At 42.2% G+C, this 25963-nt stretch overlaps 1 protein-coding gene across 1 annotated transcript in view; it reads right to left on the bottom strand.

The window, feature by feature from the left end:
• Positions 1-5053, bottom strand: part of SLC5A8 (solute carrier family 5 member 8) — a 40352-nt gene extending 35299 nt beyond the window's left edge. The window contains exon 1 of the mRNA XM_079775724.1: positions 4655-5053. Within this exon, the coding sequence (XP_079631850.1) occupies positions 4655-5005 (351 nt within the window). The 5' untranslated portion in view covers positions 5006-5053. The remainder of the gene's footprint in view (positions 1-4654) is intronic.
• Positions 5054-25963: the final 20910 nt, after the last annotated feature.

Genomic DNA, 25963 nt, shown 5'->3' with positions numbered 1-25963 from the left:
GCAGGGCTGAACCAGCAACTCCAGGGTGGGCAGCACAGCTGGACCTGCCCCCAGGTGGGTCCGGTTGTGCAGCTTGACAGCAAAAAGCAGGGCCTGCTTGGCCGTTGCCATGGCGACCTGTGAGCAGGCAAGCGGGCCTGCAGGCAGCACCCAGCAGGGCCTGCTTGGCCGTCGCCATGGTGTGGAGCAGGCAGGCCCCACAGAGAGCAGAGAACCCTGGGGAATAGGCCTAAGCCATCAGTAGGACATCCCCTGAGGGCTCCCAGATTGGAGAGGGTGCAGGTCGGGCTGAGGGGACCCCCCTCCCCCGCCTGCCTTGTGCACAAATTTCAAGCACTGGGCCTCTAGTTAAGTATAAATGCATGAGGAAACAGGCTCAGAGAGAACCCCAATGTTGCAACTTAATAATTGTCAGAGCCACAATGAAAATCTAAGACCATTTGATACCAAAACATGTAACCACTACTAAACAAATAAACAAACTGACCACTGTATAAGACTCCTATAGAGTGAGTGATGGCATTGGCACATAGTAGGACCTCCAAAAATAACGAATGGATAAAAGTTATGCATACAGTGTAGCACATTAGGGGAAGAGTTCTAGCCCTTGTCCCAACCTTACCCCTGACTCCACAAGCTTGGGGCAGTCACTCAAAATCTCATGTTCCTTCCTCTTGAAAATGAGATCTTATAAATAATTCTTTCCTCTCTTGCTGTGCAAGGTTTTGGAGACTAAACTATATAATAAAAGGCTAATATGCAAATCGGTGGAAAACCAGTCACTATGATGTGCACTGACCACCAGGGGGCAGATGCTCAATGCAGCATCTGCCCCCTGGTGGTCAGTGCACTCCCACAGGGGGAGTACTGCTCAGCCAGAAGCCGGGCTCACAGCTGCCTCTGCAGCAGTGCTAAGGACCCCCCAGCAAACATCCCCGAGGGGTCCTGGACTGCGAGAGAGCGCAGGCCAGGCTGAGGGAACCTTCCTCCCCCCCCTCCCCCGCAAGTGCACAATTTTTGTGCACCAGGCCTCTAGTCAAATGATATAAATGGATGGGGAAATGTTGTAAACTGTTCATTCAGAAGAAAGACATGAAGTTGGTATTCAAATCCATAGGCCTTGAGAATTTGAATCTCAGTGAATTACATGTCAAAATCATCCAAGGAAAATTTGGAAGACTTTTTAGAAGACCCATCAAGTAAGCTTGGAAACAGGGCAGTGTTATCTCCTCAGAATATTTTTAGTAAAACTATTAAAAATGAATGTACATGAACAGACAGAGGAGTATTTGCCTTTTCTGGGTATATGCATCTAAATTGCTGGAAATTAAAGAAAACAGAAGAGAAAAAATGTGATGAAGGTAAGAATGTATATAGTGAGTTGAACCAAATAACTTGGTTCAATTAAGTTAATTCCCCCAGTTCCCCTCCACACTCCCCGCCACCCCCCCCCCCCCCCCCGCCCCCGAGGTTGCTGGATCCAGCAAACCTAAGGATTTAACCTCACACAAGACCAACTCAAGACAGAACCAAGAAGTCTATCATTATCTCGGCTACCAGTGGTTACTGGGCTGCTAAAGAAATACCTGGAGACCTTCCAGAAGCTCAAGTCACTGAAAAGTAGGTTCAGAGAAGAGCTTAGGATTTCCAGACAAAACTAGAGAAAAATAGTACCGTAGGTGCCTATAGTCAATCAAGATCTGTCAGAGTCCTCAGAATACTGAATAATTTAGGGACAACAGAACTTCTGAATAATTTTTAAGAGTCTGGACAATTCAGTTCAAACACACAGATTTCACTGGATCCAGAAAGATACTGAAGAAGTGATGAGTGAAATTGCATTCCTGCATTTTACTCTTATCTGTGACTCTGGAAGTTGCTAAACTCCTATCTGGACTATACTTTGAAGGCAGTGATAAATAGATGTCAAAAATGCTTCTGAACAGCCGATTTTAGCTAACAAACTGTAAACAGGGAGAAATTTCATACTTGAGTGAGAACGCCAGTATCACTCAATGCTGGACTTCTTATTCTGTATGGGTGGCTTCGTCACTCACCATCAAACAAAATATTCCTCCAGAGGACTCACCAGAGCCTTCAGAAGCGGCCAATATGCCCCAGTGCACTGCCTCTAGGCAAGTGTCTGCTTTGCTTCACGCTCTCTTATGTAGCTTCATTTATTCTGAGCCTCTTTGTCTGCAAAGTGGGGCACTCATAAACCTCCCTTATAAGTATTGTTTTGAGGACCGAGTTTGATAATGTATATAAAACAGGCAGCCAGTGCCTAGAATATTCAGTAAACATTAGTGATTTTCTTGTTTGTCTTAGCTGGAACCCTCCTAACTTAGCCTCCAGCGCTCAGGAAATGTGTGGGAAATGTGTTTCTGGTTGAGTTAACGCGTGCCCTGCAGAGGCACGGGTCAGTGGTTATGAGAGCAGCATTCACCTGTGAAATTTGAAGTCCTCTTGCCAGATCCTTCAAACCCTTTCTGCGTGTTGGTTAACTACAGATCAGAGCTCACAGACTCAAATGCCTACAGGTCCCATCAGGTAACATACATGAGGCGAGTGGCATTGGCCAGGAGTTCGTATATTAATATGTTGGACTATTCCCCGTGTCCACTAAGAAATACATTCTCTCACAGCTCCCTTGAAACAATAACTCCCTTCACCCCTACACATTTTCCCTTTTGCATTTTTTATAAAGACATAAATGCAGATAAGGAATTATCTAGCACAAGAAAGTAACCATGCAAATGCAACAATGAGACTTCCATATAGAAATAAGGAGTGACACCCTAGCTGATTCTGACTCAGTAAATAAAACATCAGCCTGCGGACTGAAGGGTCCTAGGTTAGATTCTGGTCAAGAGCACATGCCCGGGTTGTGGGCTCTATCCCCAATAGGGGGCATGCAGGAGGCAGCTGATCAATGATTCTCTCATCATTGATGTTTCTATCCCTCTCTCCTTGTCCCTTCCTCTCTGAAATCAATAAAAAAAAATTATTTAAAAAAAAAAAAGAAATAAGGACTGATAGCAATGGCTGTAAATTGGAGTTCCTGTGGCCACAGGGGATATAGGCTCAGTATCACCAGTCTTTTGGGTTTTCAAAAGAAGCCAGAATCTGGAATTTTATTTGACTCCCACTATCATTAAATGCTAAATTCTTTTTTTCCAAAACACCATAAAAGTAAAAACACACACACACAAACACACACACACAAAAAAAACACAACAACCATGACTGAAAACTGAATTTGGCCTGGAGCAGCCAATTTGTTACCTTTGAGCAAAACAGAAATTGCATCCTGCTCACTTCTAGGGTGATGAATCAGTGCTCCCAAACACAATGACCAGAGAGGAAGGCAATGCTGTCCTTGGTGTGCCTTTCCCTGGATGACATCACCAGAACCCACGATGTCTGTCACCATCACTGATTGTGCCATTGGGGCCCTGTCCACAGCACCAGTTGAACCAGCCTTACTAGGAAACCACCTTTCAGGGACTGGATTGCAGCAAACACTCTCTCAGCTCTAGGACAGAGGCAGCTGCTGAGAATGAGGCCCTGATCCCTCCGGATAATGGCCTATTAGAGAGGAAACTTCTGCAGGTTTGTGTATGTGGCTCATGGGTTAGTGCCTGGTTGAAGGAGACCACTGAGGGCACTGAACTGGGCCCCACCCGTGCCCTGAGCTTTGATCCTCCCCCAACACTCCCATTCAACAGCTCTTTAAACCAAACACTCACCATCTTTGCAAAGCCCTTTCCTGCAGACAACTTGAGAAAAACTATAACCAGGGGACCTGCCCAATAGGAAAGAGGGTTTTCCTTAAGCACTTTCCTTAGTGAGAGAAGGTAGAACTGTTTAAGACCCTCACAGCTTCCTAGCGATCCCCAAGATAATCACCTCTACCACCACCACCACACCAACACTGATATCGAATATCTATCTATTCAGCACTTACCCTGTAGCAGATACTACTTTAATTGGTACACTTGCATCATCTCATTTAATCCTCCCAACGACTGAGTGAGATAGGTGGTGTTCTTATTTTCATTTTGAAATGAACAGGCACAGAAAGTTAAATAAGTCACCCAAGGTTACCTAGCTAGTAAGTGGTGGAATCTGGGCTCAAACGCAGGTACTGAGATGAGAGATATAGCAGCACCTTAACCACTGGAACGCCTGCCTCTCTGGAAAACGCGTGTGTGGAGGGGGAATGTCTCCCCAGCCATCCTGGTTAAGTGATTGGTGCCTGAGAACCTGGAACAAGGGGATTCACTTCGAGGAGGAGGAGCTGAGACTGGTAAGACCTACCCTCCCCCAAGATAAAAAGTTTTAAAGTCTTTCTTCTTGACTCAGAACCCTAGACTTTGCAGAAAGGGCCTTAGCGAGCACTAGTCCCAATCACTCCATTTACTTTGGAAGCTTCTTTTTCACTGAGATCCTGAGAGTAAGTCCCAAGATTTTTTTTTCCCCCCTCCTCTTCCCTCAAGGGGAGGCCTGGGGAGGAGATGGACCTGCAGGGGAGAGATGGGGAGAGATATCAACTTGGTGGTGAGTCTGCTCCCTGGAAAATCCCTTCCGGAGCCTGCCGGGTCCTCCCCTCCGCCCTCCCCAGCCCCCCCCCCCCCCCCCCTTGACCCTTTACCTCGTAGGTGCTGGTAATTCCCAGTTTATAGAACACGGGGAGGAAGACCTCCGCGCTGATGACCACCACAAGGAGGTAGGTGATGCCAAAGAGGCTGAATATGGCCCCAAAACGGTAGACCTCGGTGGGGGTGCCCAGGACAGTGACCGCGGACATGAAGCTGGCGGTAAGGGACAGCGCCACCGGCACGGCGCTCATTCGGCGGCCGCCCATCAGAAAGTCCTTGGAGGTCTGCTGTTTGTCCCCCGCGAAGGCGTAATAGATGCCGATGGCGGCCGAGATGAGCAGCATCCCAGCGAACACCACGTAGTCCCACACCACGAAGGTGCCGATACCCCGCGACGGGTCCATGGCCGCACGGTCCCCCGGGTGCACCTGCGCGCAAACTGGCGCCTCCAAGGAGCACGGCCCGAGCGGCTGCTTTCCCCGGGCGGCCTGGCGCGCACTTCTTATTTCTCCGCGCGGCGGGCGTGGCGGGCGTGGCGCCCTGCGGGGATTGGAGGCGTCCTCCAGCTGTCTGTCCCCGGCAGCCCTCCTCGCGAAGTGGGCCGGGGATACGCGCTGGCAGCAACCTCTGCACCCACCACAGCCAATGGAGCCCTGGATGTGGGACTTCGGAGATCCCCCCGCACCCCAAGCCCAGCCAAGTACTGGCCAGGTGCCCGGCCGGCCGGGGTGGCCTGGATCTCCCTGGCGCCGCGGACCTGGAGCCTCCAGCGAATGCGCTGGGAGCGCTCCGCACAAATTTTATCAGCTGCTCGCAAGGAGACGCACCATTTAAATGAGCAGGACACTGATGCGGGAGTGTGGGTCGAAGGGCAGTGGTCACGCCTTTACTTTTAGCTTTCCAGTTCAAAAGTCCGGGTCCTTATGAGAAGATACGCCTGGGGTTTTTAGATTGCCTTATTTGGAAATTAATGGGCACTGAGCTGAGATGTGCCCTTCCTGAGGCAGGTAAGCGATTCTAAAGGAGAGGAGGAAGTCTGTGCTGTTGGTGGCCTGCTTTTTCATTCAAAAAGTATTTTTGATGCCCAACAGTCTCCATAGAAATGATAGTTGTTGTAACATTAATACTATCTACTATTTAATAAGCCTTACCGTGTGACATAATAACATGCTTGACACCTTATACATCAACTAGGGATAGGGGTCATCTCCATTTTTCAAATGAGGAAACCGGTTTAGAAAGATACCAATGACCTTATATGCATATATGCATAGCCCATGGACAGACAATAGTGCTGGGAAGGCCTGGAGAGAGGGCTGAAGCTGGGTAGAAGGAATCAATTGGGGGGGGGGGGGGGAGGGATATCTGTAATACTTTCAACAATAAAGATAATTTTTTTTTTCTAAAACCACACACACACACACAAAGATTAAATCACTTGCTCAAGGAAATGGTGATTAAGATGTTTAATCTAGATCTGATTTCAGAGTTTGTTCTCTTGGTCACATACATAGGCATAAATATATACACTTAAATGAAGGTACTTGAAAGCACATAGAAGACATGACCATTTCCAGTATCAGTACTGAGGATATATTCCAGTATCAGTACTGAGGATATATTCCAGTATCAGTACTGAGGATATATATCAGTGCCTTGCGACATTAGTAACAACTCTCATGAGTCACACTTGTAAAGCAATGTGATTCTCCAGTTTTTTCTTCTAAAATAAACTATCCAACCAAATGTGCCCAGGCATAGATAGGTCTATTTCAGGCCATCCTTGTGCATTTTCATACATCTGTATAATTTACCAGTTGGTCTTGGTAAACAATCCTCGGAATGTATTTAGCCCAGCCCAGGAGAAGACTAAAGCTTTTTTTTTTTTTTAACCTGGCATTATTTGCATAATATTTTCACAAGGAAATGGAAGTTAAATCCAAGTAATGCAGTTATTTAAGTAAGTATGTGGTTTGCAATTACATCCCAACTATCATGTATGTGTGTGTGTGTGTGTGTGTGTGTGTGAGAGAGAGAGAGAGAGAGAGAGAGAGAGAGAGAGACCACCCTATAAGCATAACACAGAGGAATCTAGCTCAAGAATTCTAGAAATTGGATCAATTTTTTAGGAACTTCCTTTAACGTCAATAGCCCTAACCTGTAGAGTATTATGCTAAGCAAAATAGGCCAGTCAGAGAAAACAAATATCACATGATCTCACTCCTATGTGGAATCTAACGAACAAAATAAACTGGCAAACAAAATAGATCCAGAGACATAGAAGCATGGAACAGACTGTTGAATCTCAGAGGGAAAGAGGCGGAGGCTGGGGGAGGGGGTGGGGGCTGGAAGAGATTAACCCAAGGATTTATATGCATAACCCATGGACACAGACAATAGGACAGTTCCATCATTTTACGTGACAATTCCACTTATATCCCATCAGACAGAACTTAGTCGTGTGGCAACATCTAGCTGCAAGGGAGACTGAGAAAGAAAGTCTTTGTGCCCAGGGGCCAGGTGCCCAACTAAAAACTGTGGATCCTATTTCCAAGGAAGAAGGGGAGAATGCATACAGGGGACAACCAGCTGTCTCTGCCACATCCAACTGAACCACAATTTTCACCAAACAGACTTCTATCTCAGAGACCAATTTTCCAAGAATTTTACGATTTCCCCATGGATCATCCTTAGCTGACAAAATGAGTTCTCAGGTTTAAAAACACAGATCAATTGTGACAATGACTAGTTCTGAGTTTTGTCCATCTCAACTTAAAATTGATAGTCTCCAGTTTCCCCTCCTGTTTTTTCAAATAGCTGTTGTCTCTTTAAGAATCTAATCAGAAGACCACTGGCACTAGGGCCACAGAGAAGCAGACAGGAGCTGCACAGGAAGTGGCAGGGCACTGAGCAGCCGGCGTGTTGCCTGGTCACAGCGGACAAGCCCTTCCTTGGTTGCTCAGAGCCCTTGAAGAAAGCTTTCCTCAAGTGCATTTTGAAATGTGGTCTGCTTTTTAAAATCCCTTTGCATGGATTTTAGGAGCACACTTAGCAGGCAGAGTGGAGTAAAGTCAAAGCTCATTAAGATCATGTCCAAGGCACTATCCCTGTTATATGGACGGTGCTATTTTAAGGCTGGCATATGGAAATCTCTTCATAATATAGAAAAGGTTGCAATGACATCTGTTGTAATGAGAATATCTGTGTCAGACACGCAGTGAAAAAAAGGACAGGATTTCGAGCTCATAGAAGTTCTAAATACAAGGCTATGATAAAGATTGGTTTGGGCCCGGCTGGTGTGGCTCAGTGGTTGGGTGTTGACCTATGAACCAAAAGGTCACTGGTTTGATTTCCGGTCAGGGCATATGCCCAAGTTTCAGGCTCGATCCCCAGTAGGGGGCGTGCAGGAGGCAGACAATCAATGATTCTCATCATTGATGTTTCCTTCCCTTTCTCCCTCTCCCTTTCTCTGAAATCAGTATAAACATATTTTTAAAAAATAATTGGTTTGGGAGTAAGTAATACTTAAAATTATGAACAGCTCAACAGTTAAGGGAATTATGTGAGCTGACTTCAAATTTATAACTTCACTGGCTTGTTGCCTAAAAGTTATTTTGGTATAAAAACTAGATATTTCCCTAGATAAGGTAAATGACATTAGCTATGAGATACAAATTCTCGCTTTTTTGTTTCTCTCCAAAACTTTACTATTCAGTTTTACTCCTCTCACTAATCAATGTACTTACAAACATATAAAAATATAAAGTATGCCTACTTAATTAATTCCTTATCACTAGATAGTTTATTCAAGTTTTAGAAGTATAGTTTGTGGAAAATGGCTGTTTAAGCCACAATAGTTATTTTACACACTTTTTTAAAGTTCCATTTTTCTGTGTGTTTTTAAAATCTGGCGAAGTATCTCTTTTCCCAGAAAAGTAATTGATGGCCCTGAAAATGCATGGTCTGATACATCTGAAGGCCATGGACATATACATTGAGAAAAGAGCTATCAGAGCCAAACAGGTTCTCCTGAGCTGAAATTATATTTGAATTTCCTATAACTCACCTCACACTGCTGGGAAGTGTTCAATTACCACTATTCCTGGAACAAGGAAATAAGAATGAAATTTACACTGGAGATCACAGCATTGCATTGTTACTTTTTTTAATTTAATAAATCTTTATTGTTCAGATTATTACAATTGTTCCTCTTTTTTCCCCCATAGTTCCCCTCCACCCGGTTCCCACCCCACCCTCTGCCCTTATGCCCTACCCCCCACTGTCCTCATCCATAGGTGTACGATTTTTGTCCAGTCTCTTCCCGCACCCCCCACGCGCCTTTCCCCCCGAGAATTGTCAGTCCACTCCCTTTCTATGCCCCTGATTCTATTATATTCACCAGTTTATTCTGGTCATCAGATTTTTTTATTCACTTGATTTTTAGATTCACTTGTTGATAGATATGTATTTGTTGTTCATAATTTTTATCTTTACCTTTTTCTTCTTCTTCCTCTTTTTAAAGAATACCTTTTAGCATTTCATATAATACTGGTTTGGTGGTGATGAACTCCTTTAGCTTTTTCTTACCTGTGAAGCTCTTTATCTGCCCTTCAATTCTGAATGATAGCTTTGCTGGGTAGAGTAATCTTGGTTGTAGGTTCTTGCTATTCATCACTTTGAATATTTCTTGCCAATCCCGTCTGGCCTGCATAGTTTCTGTTGAGAAATCAACTGACAGTCGTATGGGTGCTCCCTTGTAGGTAACTAACTGTTTTTCTCTTGCTGCTTTTAATATTCTCTGTCTTTTGCTCTTGGCATTTTAATTATGTGTCTTGGTGTGGTCCTCTTGGATTCCTTTTGTTTGGGGTACTCTGCACTTCCTGGACTTGTAAGTCTATTTCTTTCAGCAGGTGGGGGAAGTTTTCGGTCATTATTTCTTCAAATAGGTTTTCAGTGTTTTGCTCTCTCTCTTCTTCTGGCACCCCCATAATTGGGATGTTGGTACACTTGAAGTTGTCCCAGAGGCTCCTTACACTATCTTCATATTTTTGGATTCTTTTTTCTTTTTGCTCTTTCGGTTGGGTGTTTTTTGCTTCCTTGTATTTAAAATCTTTGACTTGATTTTGGGAACCTCTAGTCTGCTGTTAGAGATCTCTGTATAATATTCTTTATTTCATTCAGTGTATGCTTAATTTCTAGTTGGTCCTTTTTTCATATCCTCGAGGGTCTCGCTAAATTTATTAGCCTTTTCTAGAAAATTCTTGAAAAACCTTATAACCGTGGTTTTGAACTCTATATCCAGTCGTTTGCTTTCCTCCATTTCTTTCATTTGTGACCTGTTTCTTTGTCTCCGCATTTTGGCTGCTTCCCTGAGTTGATAGAGTGGCTTTGTGTGCTAGGTGTCCTATAGGGCCCAGTGGCTCAGCCTCCCCAGTTACCTGAGGTGGACACTCTTGGTACACCCCTTTGTGGGCTGTGTGCACAGTCTTGTTGTACTTAAGCCTTGATTGTTGTTGGTATTACTGGGAGGAATTGACCTCCAGGCCAATTGGCTGTGAGGATCAGCTGTGTCTACACTGGGAGAACTTCTGTGCTGGAGACACCCTTATGGGAGAAGACTTGCAAAAGCCTCTGTGCTCAGCTTGAATGGGGCGGAGTCTCAGGGCGGAGCAGACAACATTGGTTTCCCGTCAGCTCTGCCCTAATAGGCCCCTGTGTCTCAGTGTCCCGTGGTAATCGCTGCAAGCACCTCTGAGAGAAAGCCACCCTCGAGTTCCGCCCACTGCCCGATAGTCCAGTTTCTCCCCGAATAAGTCTGGGTCCCCAGAGTCTCGCCCGGAACTGGAGTTCAGTGCAGTCGGGAGATTTTGTCTCCCTTCCGCTTGAGAAAGCCAGCCATGCACTCAGTTGCCAGTCCTCTCCGCGCGCACGTGTGCGTCTCAGCTCCTCTGAGTCTCAGTGTGCTTTTCTCTTTCCTTCTAGTTGTAGGATTTCCACTCAGCCAGCCTTCCTGTGGTTCTGGATGATGTCCGTCTTGTCTTTTAGTTGTAGTTTTGAAATTGTTGTGCGAGGCAGTAGTTTAGGTGTTACCTATGCCGCCATCTTTCTCCTCGCATTGTTAATTACTTCACATCTTTAGGGAGTAGTTTTTTGCTCTGTAGAAATAACAGGAGTTTTTCTGGATGACCTCTTTAGTATTTTGGGTTTTTAAAAAATATTTTTATTGATTTCAGAGAGGAAGAGAGAGAAAGATAGAAATATCAATGATGAGAGAGAATCATTGATCGGCTACCTTCTGCACACCTCCTACTGGGGATCAAGATTGAAACCTGGGCATGTGACCTTAACTGAAATCAAACCTGGAACCCTTCAGTCCACAGGCCGAAGCTCTATCCACTGAGCCAAACCAGCTAGGCTAGTGTGTGTTGTTTTTAAGCAAAGTAGCTAGAGGGAGGCTGATGAGACTGGCGTGACACTTGCTGGTAATTATTTTCAAGTAGGAAAAAAGATCTACAACGTGCTGACATGTGCTCATGCAAGGATAGGAGATCCTAAATTTTCACAAGGAGACGTAACCATCCCGCTCATCTTGGAACCAGGCCACCAATTTTTCTCTCTCCTGTATGGTTCCTTTCACTTAAAAATGCTCCCACCCCGTCTTCTCCTGTTAGAATTTTGCCCATCATTCATGGTGGACTCAATCGTCAAAGTTTTCATGGAATATTTCACCACTCCTATTTCTACCTACTCTACAATCAGATATGCACTCTCTCTTGCTGTGAGCCCTCTTTGCATGTTAATAATCACTTTATGGCCTTCATAGTGGTACAGTGTTACAGTTGTTTTAATCAAGGCAGGAATATCTCATGGATTTCATGAGTCCAAAAGCAGAAACTGGAAAACTACTCTACATGCCTGCTTGGTTTTTCCCTCTCTCTCCAGATAGGTTTTCTCTGCATTGACACAAGTACGTGGTCAGAAATGTCCAAGCCAGTGCTTACATGTCCTCAATTCAGTGGGCAGTGGAGACCAATTAGCATCTTTGAATTTTAATTCAAGTCCCCTGGAGAAAAAATCTGATTGGTGCAATTTGGGTCACATGTCCCTAGACCTCTAATCCAATCATCCCAGGCCAGAAGAGCAGGGTTCCCACTGAGGCTGCACACTGAGGGTGGGGAAGGCAGACTAGTTCCCCAGGTAGGAAGGTGGGGAGCTGGCTAGACTCTCTGAAAGGTGTCTTTTCTGTTAGAAGTCTGTGTCAGTTAATTATCGCCTGTGAAAGAGAGATACGCTCCTTGGAAAAAGGGACAGTGCTTGTTCATCTTCATAAACCCATGATCACAGCACTCTTTACTGCCTAAAGAAAATGCTAGCCCTGCCTGGTTTGGCTCAGTGGTTGGAGGGTTGGCCGGCTGATGGAAGAGTTTCAGGTATGATTCCTGGTCAAGGGCTCATAGCTAAGTTGCAGGTTCCCCAGCTCTGGTGTGTGCGGGAGGCAACCAATTGATGTGCCTCTCTCATGTTGATGTTTCTCTCTCTTTTTCTCCCCCTTCTCCCTCCCACCCTCTCTAAAAATCAATGAAAAAAAATCCTTGGGTGAAGATTTTTAAAACTGCTAAACCTATTATTGCACCGATTCTACTTTACAATACTCATTGGCATTGAGAATTTTCTGAAAATTTCTAAAAAATGAAATTCAGAGATCTGGTTGCCATTAGAAAGGGACACCTGGGGAGCCCTTAGGGGTGCTAACAATTTTTATTTCTTTATTTGAGTATTGGTTAATGATTGTTCACATTATTTGTTCAACTATGCAAATATTTTATAATTTTTTTAAAACTGCTTTTTAAACAGCATGGCAGATTGAACACATATATTTACCTTTTTGCCCTACTAAACCTCACTAAAATTACTGTAGTGAAATAAAACCAGCAATAAACCATAAAAGATAAAGAGAGTAAAAACAAAAGAACAAGGATAAAATTTTGGAAGCCAGAAAGCATATAAATGAGTAGAAACTTAACTTAAAAACCAGAGACAGCTGACAGTTAAGCTAGCAGCAGGCTTACTTATGCCTTAGAAGCCCCCAAAGGAGTAGGAATTGGAGGTATCAAGAGTTCTTGATGTGGGGAAGATGATGGGGAGGGGTCAGAAAAGGGAAATGGTTGAAAATCTGTATATGAGGAAATGTTACCTATCCCACGCAGCTGAGCAACTGCCCCAGCCCCAGCCCCAGCCCAGCAGAAGACTGAAACTTCACTCACAAAAGAGGTTACACCAGACTCTGGGCAGAGGACACTGGGCCCAACAGGGCTCCGGCTTCTGTACTGAGACCTGGGGACTAAGGGAATGTCTACAAACTCAAAAAGAGAAACCCCCCTGACTCCCTCCCCATCCATCACTTTCCCACAAGAGTATAAATGTCCACTCAGTATGTCTCCCTACATCAGGCAGTCACTGTGGACTGTTTGCTGTCTGGACCGATGGGCTGCACAGTTGTTGCCCTGGCATCTCAGTTTATCATATTCCAGGGATTTGTCTGGTCTTTGTCAACAATCTCTTATTATCTGAATCTCATGTTTCTTCTTCGGCTTGCCCCTTTGTCTTGGCTGTACACACCATCCTGTAGCTTCCTGAGAATGAGTCCATAGGAGGCAATTCTTTTAAGAGCCAGCATGTCTGAAAAAGCCTTTATTCTCCCTTCATTCTTGAGGGGATTGTTGGGTGGGGAGGCTTGTCAACTATAGTTATGCAACGCATAACGACGTTTTGGTCAACAATTGATGGCATACCCAACAATGATCCCATAATCCTATATTGGAGCTGAAAAATTCCTATCGCCTAGTGATGTGGTAGCCATGATAACATTATAGCGCAATGCATCACTCACTGCCATTGATACAGAATAGAGATGTAAAGAAATATTTTTGTATGGCTGTACAAGGTGTTTGTGTTCAGCTAGTGTTATTACAAAAAAGATGAGAAGTTTTGAAAAATAGGAACATGTATGGTCAGTAATGGTTATGTTAAACATCTGAGAATAAAGACATGTTTGAAGAAAAATACAAAAATGCTAATAGTTATTGGAAAGCTGTGATTATGGATGATTTTTTTTTTTTTGCTAAAATGTCCAAATTTTTTGAGATGTTACATTGTTTTATTACACACACACACAAATCACATCCCAAGGGAAAGCACATTGAACTCCAAGTCCAGAGACCTGGATTCCAATACTGACTGTGTTGTGTGATTTTAGGTAAATCTCTGAATTTCTCTGTTTCCTTTCGGGAAGTAGAAGGTCCTAGGACTTCTCAGCTCCAGAATGTTCCTTCCTGCCAACATTAGCCACCCCCACCTTCCCCTCTGTGGTACCTATTCTTCACTCTGGACCAGAGGGTAGAAACGTTCTACAATGGCAGTAGGCCATTCTAAACGAAATAGGTGGGAATTATTTTCATTTCTAATAGTCTCCATAAGTGTTATTTTCGTTAAAGTGATAGACTCTGCTGTATTGCAGTGGCTGCTCCAGTTTCTGGCAGTGTGGTGCGACCTGTTCTCCCAATTTCTCCAGCCAGGAGTCTAGCTGGTGGCTGGTAGCAGGAAAAAGCCCAGCACATTCCATGGCATTAGGCTCCTGTTCTTCTGGTTTGGGTGGGGTAATGGGTTGGCCCTGGGCTGGCGCTGATTTCTCTTTGCTTTCATTACGTACGGTATTTGCTTTCCTGGAGATTCTCATCCAGAGAATCACAGGTAGGGTGAACCAGCTTCCGCTGCCCACCTGATGAAGCAATCCTCAGGGCTAAAAGGCCAACCTCGAAACCTCTGTACATTACAGGCTGTATTTCACTTTAATTTTTTCTTTTTTTTTAAATCCTCACCCAATGATATATTTCCATTGATTCTTAGAGAGAGTGGAAGGAAGGAGGAGAGACAGAAAGAAAGAAACATTTATGTGAGAGAGACACCTCAATTGGTTGCCTCCCACATACGCCCTGAGCCTGCAACCCAGGTATGTGCCCTTGACCGGAATCAACCCTAGGACCCTTCAGTATGAGGGCCAATGCTCTATCCTCTGAGCCAAACCGGCTAGGGCTGTATTTCACTTTAATAGAGTCATTTTCAGTGCATGGCTGACTACTCCATGTGTCATGAGATGAATTAGTCAGTCAGGGTGGTACCTGAAGAATTCTCATCCAGTGGCAAGTTCTCCCCAAGTCATGAAGTGGTAACAGGGGCTCAGTTGATGCTCAGTTTCCAAGTCTCTGATCATAAGAAACAATTTCTTTAGTTTCTTTGTTCCTCTACTTATGACACATATGAGTCCCAGTTCCATGATAGAGGGAAGGCCCTCCTTGGTACCAACATAATGACCATTCCCCTAAAGTCTTTCAAAAGAATGTGCAATTGTTGCTGCATCACTGTGACTGGGATCATAAAGCAAGCACGTCACTCTGCTTACATCAAATCAGGAAACAGCCCAGCTTTCTGAGCACAGGATGTTTCTTACGACAATGTTGACACATCTGTGATTAGAAGAATCATTTTTAGGATTAAATGAGCTCAGACGTGTAAAGCACTTAAAGTAGTTACTGGCACATAGTAAGTGCTCAATAAAAGTTAGTTTTGGTTGTTTTATTTATTTATTATTTTATTTAAAGACATTTGTGGCCCCTTTTCCCTCTAGGAGAGAAGAATGCTGTTGAGGACAGAGATTTCCCCCTCCCCCCAATTGTAGAAAAATTAGAACATGCAGACAAGCAAAAAGAAGAAGACCTAATATACCTAATTTAGCCCAGGTTTTTATGATGGATATTCCTCAAATTATTTATATATAGAGAGAAGAAAGTATTTACTAGTATGGTGACAGTAAAATCTGTCACCAATACAGAGCATATATTGAGTACCTACCATGGCCTAGGAACTGAGATAAAAAGAAATGAATCACATGATACTTGCCTACAAGGACCTTATATTCTAGTGGAGATAGGACTTTGGAGGAAAGTGAAAAAAAATCTATAATAGTAGAAAATAATTCATAAGAATAATTGTGATTTTTGTTTAGTTAGCATATATATCCAGCCAAGCACTATTGTCACAACACATCTGAAAAAGATGTATTGTATATGGAATTTTTATCAAGCTAATAGTTTAAGAGTTCCTGTGGTAATTCATCCTGTAAAGGCACCTATCTCAAAGGAGAGATTCATTGTCTAAGTGCCTTTATAACTCAATTTTTGCATTTCAGACTCAAGACAAGGTATGCTTCTCCTCCTCCTGAGACCTAGGAATGCCTGAGGGAGATGTCATATAAACGTGGCATCCCAGCAGCAAGCCTGTACTTGACTTTCCAGCTCTATGTGACATGGGCTGTCATGGAGATTTTGGCAAAGGTCCCGTCCAGTCCTCTCTGTGACAGAACAAGCACAGAGCTATCTTTCTACTGAAGCAAATGGGCCCAGAGACTCTAAGATGAGGTGGGCCAAACAGAAAACAAATGCTCCAAACTTCCTTTCTTGTAAAGGTAGAAAGGAAGGAGTGTGTCCCCACGTTGCAAGAGTTCTGCTCACTGACTGTGAGTGTCTCTTCTGCCCCTTTCTTCTAAGGGCAGCCGCCTGGACCAGGTGGCATGTTGGGACTTTCACTGGCCAGCAGGTGTTTGATGCCAAAGGATAATTGGCTCCTGGGGAAACGTGGCCTAGCGCAGCGATGAGCAACACTCCCAGCTCAGCCCTGGCGGCTTTCCCAATTCTAGCCGTTGGGGTGAGTTTGCTAGCCAAGTGGAAAGGACCTGCAACCCAATCCAAGCTCAAGTCTGAACCGAGTAGACTAAGAGCTTTCTCTTGTCCCCAGAAATTGGGAACTTGACTGAAGAATTCTGAAAGTTGGCCCAGTGCCATTATGCTGACTCTATTACTGATTTAATTTACTTTCCATGGCATCCTACGTGCTTAACCTAATAAAAGCTCTCCCCTTCAAGTGCCATCACCAGACCCTTCCCCTCCTTGAAATGAGCAAAGAAAGGAAGGAGGAAGGAGTTTCCCAGCTTATTCTCAGATCAGAAAAGGGCCCAGGAGGCTTCAAACTTCATTTCTATGTTTATTTCTAGGAAAAACGGAATTAGATGATAGTGGACAAGTGGAAGGAGCCAGGTTGCATCTAGAATCTCCTAGAGCAGATGACATATCATGTGAAGTGTAGCAAGTCCCATACTTATCAATAGGTTATGTTTCTAAAATCTGTTTATTTACAAAATTTGTTTTTGGAACTAAGAATATATTCTACACCCTGCCCAAAGCAATCATTTCTTCCTTTTGATTTATTATTATTTAGAAATGTTTAATATTAGTTTAGTGTTTTTTTTTGGGGGGGGGGGTTTCCCTGATTTTATTACAATGTTAATTTTATTAAACTAATCCATGTTTATGGGTAAAAAAAAAAGTCCAATTGTACTACAAGGCTTTAAAAAAAATAAGCAATATCCCCCTCCCACAGTGTCCTCACCCCCCAATTCTAACTCTCCAGAAAAACTACTTTATATTCTTTCCGCCGTTTCTTCTATATTTCTAAATAGCTATGTAGTGTAGCTATTTCTTTATATTTTAAAGCTTAGGGATTTCCTATTAACTTCTTTCTTACTAGGGAAACTGAGAATTTAGCATCCTTATCAGGCCCTCTTTTTTCCCTGCCTTCACACACAAATACACAAACTTTCCATCCCCAATTTTCCCAATAGAGATATATCATAATTTTTTGTTAGAGGAAAAAAATCAGCATATATTTTATTATAACTATGTAAATTCATTCACAGCCAAGTCACATAGTATACTAAGAAAAAACTGACTTTCATATGTAACCGCTAGCTTTTCCTAGAGTTAATAATTGTCCCCCCTTTTTTTATTTGCTTATTTTCTTTGAACCTCTTAGCAATTCTTTCATCTTTAACATCCCAATTGACTCTTCATCCTCAAGCCAAGACTCAGATTTGCAAAAGCAGGAACATTTCTGAACTTTCTTCCAACTTGATGCATCTCACATTGTACTCAGTGATATACAATTCTTGAAAAAATAATTGGCTAATCGAAGAAACTAAGTTTTTAAAAGACATTTCCTATGATGGAATGAGAACAAACTCCTTATTGCCTTCCCTGCTTTGTTGTAAAATTCTTCCATTGATTTTCTGGTACAGAAAAGCAACTTTTTGCTTTTAAAAATAAAACTGGAAACTACTAAGAGCACAAAGAAAAGAGATTCAAAGGAAATTCCTGTTGTGTATAGAAGCTATACTGTGTCTGGAAAACAGTGAGTGTGTAATAAGCATTATGAAAATACTTGAAAGGATACAAAATATATGACTGCATGCCTCCTGCCCCATGGCATCAGCCCTCTCGTTTCTATGAGCCAGCTGTGTGCTGATGGTATTCACTACTTGGGTTATTTAATGACAAGTTGCCATTACTAGGTAATGGTTAAACAAAGGCAGGAGGCACTGGGCACTTACTTAGAAAATCTTGGACCTCTCCACCAGAGCAGTCACAAGGAACAAGTTAACACCAGGAAATGGTCAAAGGTGAGACCAATTCTCAATGGGGAATTTCCCTTTGCTTTGCATTTGTTCTTGTGGTACAACTTTTCTATTTGGTTTATTCATTGTTCCCTAAGATGTTCCAGTAAAACCAGCTGTTCTGCCCAAACTCATTGAGTTGTACACATTAAATATGTGCAGCTTCTTACATGTCAATCATGTCTCAATAAAGCGCTTCTTTTAAATGACTCATTTAAAGAATGAAGTCTGACTCATTAAATAATGTATTGATTTTAAAGCGGTTCCGAGCAACTGTTTATTCATGAATGTAAGAGATTGGTCAAGGTGTAATTAAACAATGTACACTAATAAAATCCACATACTGTTTGTGGCTTGTTGCCTCCTGTGTGCTTTCCTTAGCTGTAATGTCATAAAGTCTGGCAATTAGATAAGTTGATTCCTCGTTTTAAAACAAAATCTCAAGGTAGTGGCCTTGAGAAACTGTATTCTAGTCCTGTAATGCCACCTTTATACAAAGCAGTTTCAGAAACTCCTTTTCTAGAATTATCTTCAACACCTGGATAGGGATGCCAGATACAATACAGGTGCCCAGTTAAATCTGAATTTAGTATAAGCATGGAACATGTTTACACTAAAAAAAAATCATCATTTATCTTAAATTCAATTTTAAATGGGCATCCTATATTTTTATTTGCTAATTCTGGCAACCCTGCACTCGGGTACTTCTAGGTAAACACCTTAACTGATGACAGTCTTCCATGGAAGGTGGTTGTGATTTTAGACTGTCTAAAGTCTCAGAGTGAAGTCTGATGCCAAGAAGGGTAACGCCACTTTTGGTTAAAACAACATTAAAAAGTAAGCAGACAGGTTTTCTGATGAGCCTTGTAAATTGGCTCTTCTAGAAGTACTTAGAGTTTTCCAAAATGGTCTTAATCAATAGCAGACTTTGAAAGAGTATTTAGCCTTCCAAAATTATCAGTGAAAGGGTAGCCAGATACTGAGCAGGAACTAACAAAACAGAGCCCTGGATTTGTGAATCATTTCAAATGTTAATATCAGATTAAAGAATTGGATTTAACTACTGAACCTTTTTCTATATTTGGCTCCATAAGTTATGTCTTGGTTTTGCATATAACTCTAAAGTCTGCTGTTCTTTGGGAAGACCTGTACAAAAAAAGAATATTTATTCAGAAAAAATCAAATTAGTATACTCCCTAGTAAATTAACTTTCTCCATTAAAAATTTCAGTTATTTTTTATACTTTCCTGTCACCCCTGGTCAATAGTAAACTTCAGATTCTGTATCAGAGTCACTCTATTTGCCAAAATTCTTGACAGTGTGTCTTTCCAGGGTAATTCAACCTGACTCTGAGAAAAGGTTACATAAACAACATTTTGAGTTTTCTTCCCAATTTGAGGGTTAGAAGGTGACTCAAAAAGATCAGTAAGTTGAAAACAGTATTTTACTGAAATGTGAAACATCCCAAGAAACATTTGTTAGTTATTGGACTCTACCCAGAAACCAAAATTTAAGGTTCTTTCCAAAGTAACTGAAATATCAACCTAAATATATGTCTATTATTGATGAGAAGTGACTTGAACTTGTGGCCCCTGAAATATCACTGAGATATGATAAAATACCATGGAATTAAGTTTGCAAAGGTTTCTTAAATAGGACACAAAAACCACTAAACACAAAAGGAAAAAAAGTAATACGTTATGTTAAAATTGAGAACTTTGTTTATCAATAGACATGATTAAGAATGAAAAAGCTCCCATAAAGTTGGAGAAGATATTTGCAATCATTACATTAGGCAAATTACTCATATTCAGAATATATAAAGAACTTCTACAAATCAATAAGAAAAAGATACTCAATAAAACAATATCCAGAAGAATTGCCCAAAAAAGATATTCAAATAGCTAACAAGCACATGAAAAAGTGCCTATCTTCATTAAGTCATCAGGGAATTGCAAATAAAAACCATAATGTGATATACTACTTACCCACCAGAATGGCTAAAATGAAGAAGATAAAAAGCATCAAGACTTGGCAAAGATGAATCCTGAAGCAACCTGAATCCACATGGACCACTTGTGAGTGTGTAAATTGGTACAACTTCTTAAAAAACTGTTTGGTACTAAAGCTGAATGGAAGCAACCCCTCAGACCCAGCAATTCTACTCCTATGTGTATACCCAACAGGAATGCATGTATGTATTCACCAAAATACAAGCATTAGCATGTTCATAGCAGCACTCTAGATAGTAGCCCCAAAATGGAAATGTCCCAAATGCCCATCAATAGCAGAATGGATACATAAATTGTGATATAGTCACACAATGAAATCCTATGCAGAAATATGAATGAATAATTTATAACTACAACAGCAATATGGATGAATCTTAGAAACATAATGTTGGGCAGAGAAGCCAAACACAAAAGAGAGCATATGGTATTGTTCCCTTTATATAAAAATAGGCAAAACTAATCAATGTTGTTAGAAGTCAGGACAGTGGTTATCCTTGATGGGAGAGGGGAGTAGGAATAATGACTGAAAAGGAACATACCACAGGGCTTCTGTGGTTTGGTAGTATTTTTTGACCTGGGTGCTGGTTATAATTTTCATTCCATTTATGAAAATTCATGTATGTACTGTTATAATATGTGCCGATTATAATGTATATTATAGTTTTAACAAAAATGTTTTTTAATAGCTAGGATTATAAATAGATCTAATCCATGTTCACCAGAATTTATCTTGGAGAGAAGTTCGTATGTGGTTGGAAGCAATATTTTCATGAGCTGCTGGTTACAACAGTATGGTAGACAGTTGCTGTGTTGCTTGCTCTTATACCTCTTGTTCTTTTGGAAACAAAATTCCAATTTTCCTTTGGATAATTATCTATTACATGATGAGGCTTTCAGATACAATGTCCTCCCCGCCCCCACTTCCCCATTACAGGGGTATGCATGCAACTCAAGCCAACCACTCAGAGAACCTTATCCATCTAGACATAGTTATTTGTCCTAATATTGGCATATATCCCCAAAAGGGTCAATCAGAATCCTTTTTAGTATATCTGAGGTCAAGGGTGCTTGGTAAACCCTCAGATTCTCAAGTACATCAGCCAATAAACCCCATTTTCATGTAAGTTCATTAAAGTGGGTTTCTGTTGCTTGCAGTCCAAAGAGTTCTGACTTTAGTGGTAAGGTCTCTGAAGGTATGTTCAGGTAACATAGCTGGTTTCCAAGTTACCTTGTAAGGAGGTGGTTCTAGTTAACATTGGAACTTTGATTAGATGGTATATGCAACCTTCACAGCTCAGTACTTGTAGTAATCGATTGCTGTGTAACAAATTACCACAAACTTAGTGGCTTAAAACAGCATATCATTATTACCTCTCAGTTCTGTGGGCCAGGAATCAGGCATGGCTTAGCTTGGTTCTCTGCTTCATGGTCTCCTACAAGGCTGCAATCAGGGTTGGGGTCTCATCTGAAGGCTTGACTGGGGAATTGAACACAAATTTACATAACATCAGTTTGAAGGGCACCAAATTATTAGCCTGCCTGGGCCATATGTTTTGGCCTGATATACTGTATATTCACAGCTAGTATAAGTATTTATGGAGTTCAGAAAGTCAAGGAGCTTGGAAATGATGCATAGTAAATTAAATTAAATTTCTAAACCCAAATGGAAAAACACTCTGTAGTAAAATTCCTCTGTATTCCTCAAACCTTAAGAAATAAAAGGAGTAGCATGAACTTTATGGAAGTTTTACTATGAAAATACTGACAGTCAAGCATTTTTTTTTTCCATCAAGCACTTTAAATTGCCTTTATATTAGTTATCTCTTTGGATTCCTCTATAAGTTCTTAGACATGCATCAGACGAGGCAATATAAATTGATTAAGATCACAAATATATCCCCCATTTAAAACCTGGAAAAAAAGAAAATTATGTCTATATAACATATGTAATATACAGATAATTATTATATTTACTAGAGGCCCAGTGCATGATTTAATCATGCACCTGGTGCACCAGCGGGCTGTCCGCCGGTGCCCCAGGCCTTCCGAAAGCCTCCGGCGCTGCGGAGGCTTTCGAAAGGCCTTGCGACGGAGCAGACAGGCGGCCAGGTCCCCCGCTTTGGCCTTTGATCGCGGGGGACCTGTCCGGCTGGCTGTCCGCAGGCGCCCCAGGCCTTCCGAAAGCCTCCGGCGCTGCGGAGGCTTTCGAAAGGCCTTGCGCCGGAGCAGACAGGCGGCCAGGTCCCCCGCTTTGGCCTTTGATCGCGGGGGACCTGTCCGGCTGGCTGTCCGCAGGCGCCCCAGGCCTTCCGAAAGCCTCCGGCGCTGCGGAGGCTTTCGAAAGGCCTTGCGCCGGAGCAGACAGGCGGCCAGGTCCCCCGCTTTGGCCTTTGATCGCGAGGGACCTGTCCGGCTGGCTGTCCGCAGGCGCCCCAGGCCTTCCGAAAGCCTCCGGCGCTGCGGAGGCTTTCGAAAGGCCTTGCGCCGGAGCAGACAGGCGGCCAGGTCCCCCGCTTTGGCCTTTGATCGCGGGGGACCTGTCCGGCTGGCTGTCCGCAGGCACCCCAGGCCTTCCGAAAGCCTCCGGCAGCCATGGTACAGACGCTGAGCTCCTGGCGCCGCGAGCTCAGCGTCCTTCTGGCCCAATCAGCTACCCCGGCCACCCTGAGTCCCGCCCCCTGCGCCTCCTGCTGGCCCAATCGTGGGCGTAGCGGAGTGATGGTAATTTACATATTACCATTTTATTATGTAGGATAATATAATTTTTATATTTTATGTAAGTGTCTAGTATTTTTGTATACTATGTGTGCCATATAAAATATAATATAGATAGGTAGGTAGGTAGGTAGAGATATATGATACATAGATAGATAAGTCACATTATTTTCCCTTTGAATGATGAATTCTATCTTTATTTCCACCTTACTTACGGTTAAAATTTCATCTTTTTGAGGTTATAGGAAGAAATGGAGAGAGAAGACTTCTGTATCTACACTTGAGTGGTTTAGAGCAAGGGGATTTGTGCCAGTCCAACACAGAGATAAGAAAATAAAAACCTGTTGATTCATAGCCAGTACAGCATGTCTAGCCAGCTCAATGCTGGCACACATTCTCAAACTCACAGTTTCAAGCTTATGAATAGGAAATGTTCCAAACTCATTTGGAAGCATGCATTAAAGTGACTACTAGTATTATCAAAGATATACATGAACCCTGATAAATAAAAAAACTCTTCTGAAGATATAGTTAGTAGCAGTTTTCCCTGTCACAGAAAAAACACATGTGTTTTTCAGGTCTGAGTCAACAGCCTCAAGATCTTGGCACTAGGTTCTATATCAGCTATTTTGAACCGGTGTGCGGCAAGAATATTTAAAACATGCATTACCTGACTAGTCAGGGACACTGACCTCTTTTCCCTTAGATTATCAAATTTTAAAAAAATGACAAGAGCCAACACAGCAATAGCCACCCAGTATGAATGAATCCAAATTTATACCTGTTGTTGTCAGATCAGCAAAAATATATTTCTTGGTGTGCTGCAGAACTTTAGTAATTAGTTTATGTATGCCACAAGATAAAAAAGGTTAAAAATTGCTGTTCTATATGTCGGTACTCACTGGAAACGTGACTTATCTGAAGTCCCGGTACTTTTGTGGAAGGCTGTGCTTTGAGTCCTAAGCACCCCACAAATCTAGGGTCACCATTCTCATCATAGTCTAAGTGAATGCTACCCACACAGTTAGAAATATATGAAAAGTGAAAGTGAATCACTTTATTATAGAGACCTGTAAGAAATATTTTGCCTGTCCAGCTCTTATTCCTCACTCTTTTAGTAACTCCATACAGCTCAGGTGAGCTGACCACAATACACCAGGGGTGCACAGAAGAATCACTTGGGCCTAATAAATTAGAGTTACAGCGATTGGTTTATGGGTGAGTATGTGGACACAAGGCCCACTTTGAATCAATGAAAGTCAGCCCAGGAACTTATCCCAAAACAATTACAAAAGAGGCATTCTGGAATTATCAGGGGGAACACTTTGAAGATATATAAACGTCTAACCACTATGCTATACACCTGAAACTCATATAATATTGACTATCAACTGTAATTGAAACAAGTTAAAATAAATACCATTACACCATATGCTTAAAACCTATTAAAATTTATACTGTACATACATGTTTATATATGTGTGTGTGCACCCATACATATATCTATATCAATAAATCAAATCTTGGAATTCTAAAAAAAAAAAAAAAAAGTAAAAGGCATTCACTTTGGGGCTTGTAAAATGTAGAGCCAACATGGGAATTAAACTCTCCTAGGACAGGGTTGAAGCAGCATTTGAGTAGCAAATCCCTGTGTTGTACTGAGAGTATTGCTAGTAATCAATGAATGTCCTAGGTACTTCAATTTTGTCCTCACTTGGGGTAGTTTCTGGTGTCCTTTGGATTCCCAAAAGGGCTGAGGAATGCCTTCATCTCACCAGCTGTTAAGGAGCTTGACCTTACTGTCCTGGATCTAATCTCTACTTGCCAAAGTCCTCTTTAGTCATTTTTCCAGATGGCCAGTATGACTTTATACTTTAGAATACCTGATAACCTGCTTGATATGCCTGTGTTCAGGAAATGTGTATAAAGACCAAACTTAAGATGGCAAAATGCCATTATTTAAGAAAGAATTTTCCAACAGAGCTCCCCAAAATAAAATGGATGTCTAGTAAAGTCCCATGTCACTGGAGATGTTTTGTACCAGTACGATTCAACAAGGCTAAGTAAATTGCCCAAGATCACACAGCTGGTAAGGAACAATGCCAAATAATAACCAAAACAGCCATGCTCCTCCCACCATGAGAAGCTACACTGTTTCTTCTAGTATCCCTATACAGATGGATTGGCAATGGCATTTTGGCTTTCCTCTGTCTTTCACTCTCCTTCAGTAATCAGAGGTGTGTATTTTCAAGAAGGGTACCAAGCATGTGACCACAGAGCAATATGGACTAAATTACACATAGAAGGACTGATCTAGAATCATGCCTAAGTCAAAGCATAATAACACAGTATGTTTCTACATTGGTAAAATGAAGCGTATCCTAAAGAATCGGGCTCCATTTTTTGATGTTTGACTTCTGACAGCTTTTAAGCCTCACCCCTTCCTCTTGCCCCTTCTGCCCCACATCTGGACAACTAATTAGAAAGTCTGGGTGCTCCCTCCATTTGTGCTGTTGAGAAGTTCAAACCATGTGTGGGAATCCTCACCCTGGTCTCTCTCTCTCTCTCTCTCTCTCTCTCTCTCTCTCTCTCTTTCTTACACACACACACACACACACACACACACGCACCCACACACACTCCAAACCAGTATCATTTCCTTGTCCTATCTCAAGTCATTTTTTTTTTTCTTCATCTGCTTGGGAGCCACCAGCTCTCCCCAGAAAGCCTCATTATGTGAGTAATAAGCTTTTTTATACCCTCTTGGTATGTTTGTGGCATCGTCAGCCTTGATATGCCAATCAAATTTTGGCTGGGGATCCTTCCTGTTTCTAAGGAGTGGTCACAACAATGGAAATAATACTATCTCCAAGGATTATTGGAAGAATGAGAGATAATGCAATAAAGTACAGTACTTTACAATCACATAGTAGGTGCTCGCAAGCCTGTGATAAAGTGGAAATGAGTTAATAATTATAGAGCCACTTAGAACAGTATCTAGCAAATATTAAGTGCTTTCCTTTTTATTTATTAAATTTAGTGGGGTGATGACATTGGTCAACATGAACATATAG

Source organism: Cnephaeus nilssonii, assembly GCF_951640355.1.
Source record: "Cnephaeus nilssonii genome assembly, chromosome: 6".
NCBI classification, from domain to species: Eukaryota; Metazoa; Chordata; class Mammalia; order Chiroptera; family Vespertilionidae; genus Cnephaeus; species Cnephaeus nilssonii.
The sequence above is the reverse complement of the archived record's forward strand: the minus strand, read 5'-3'. Positions and strand labels throughout refer to the sequence as shown.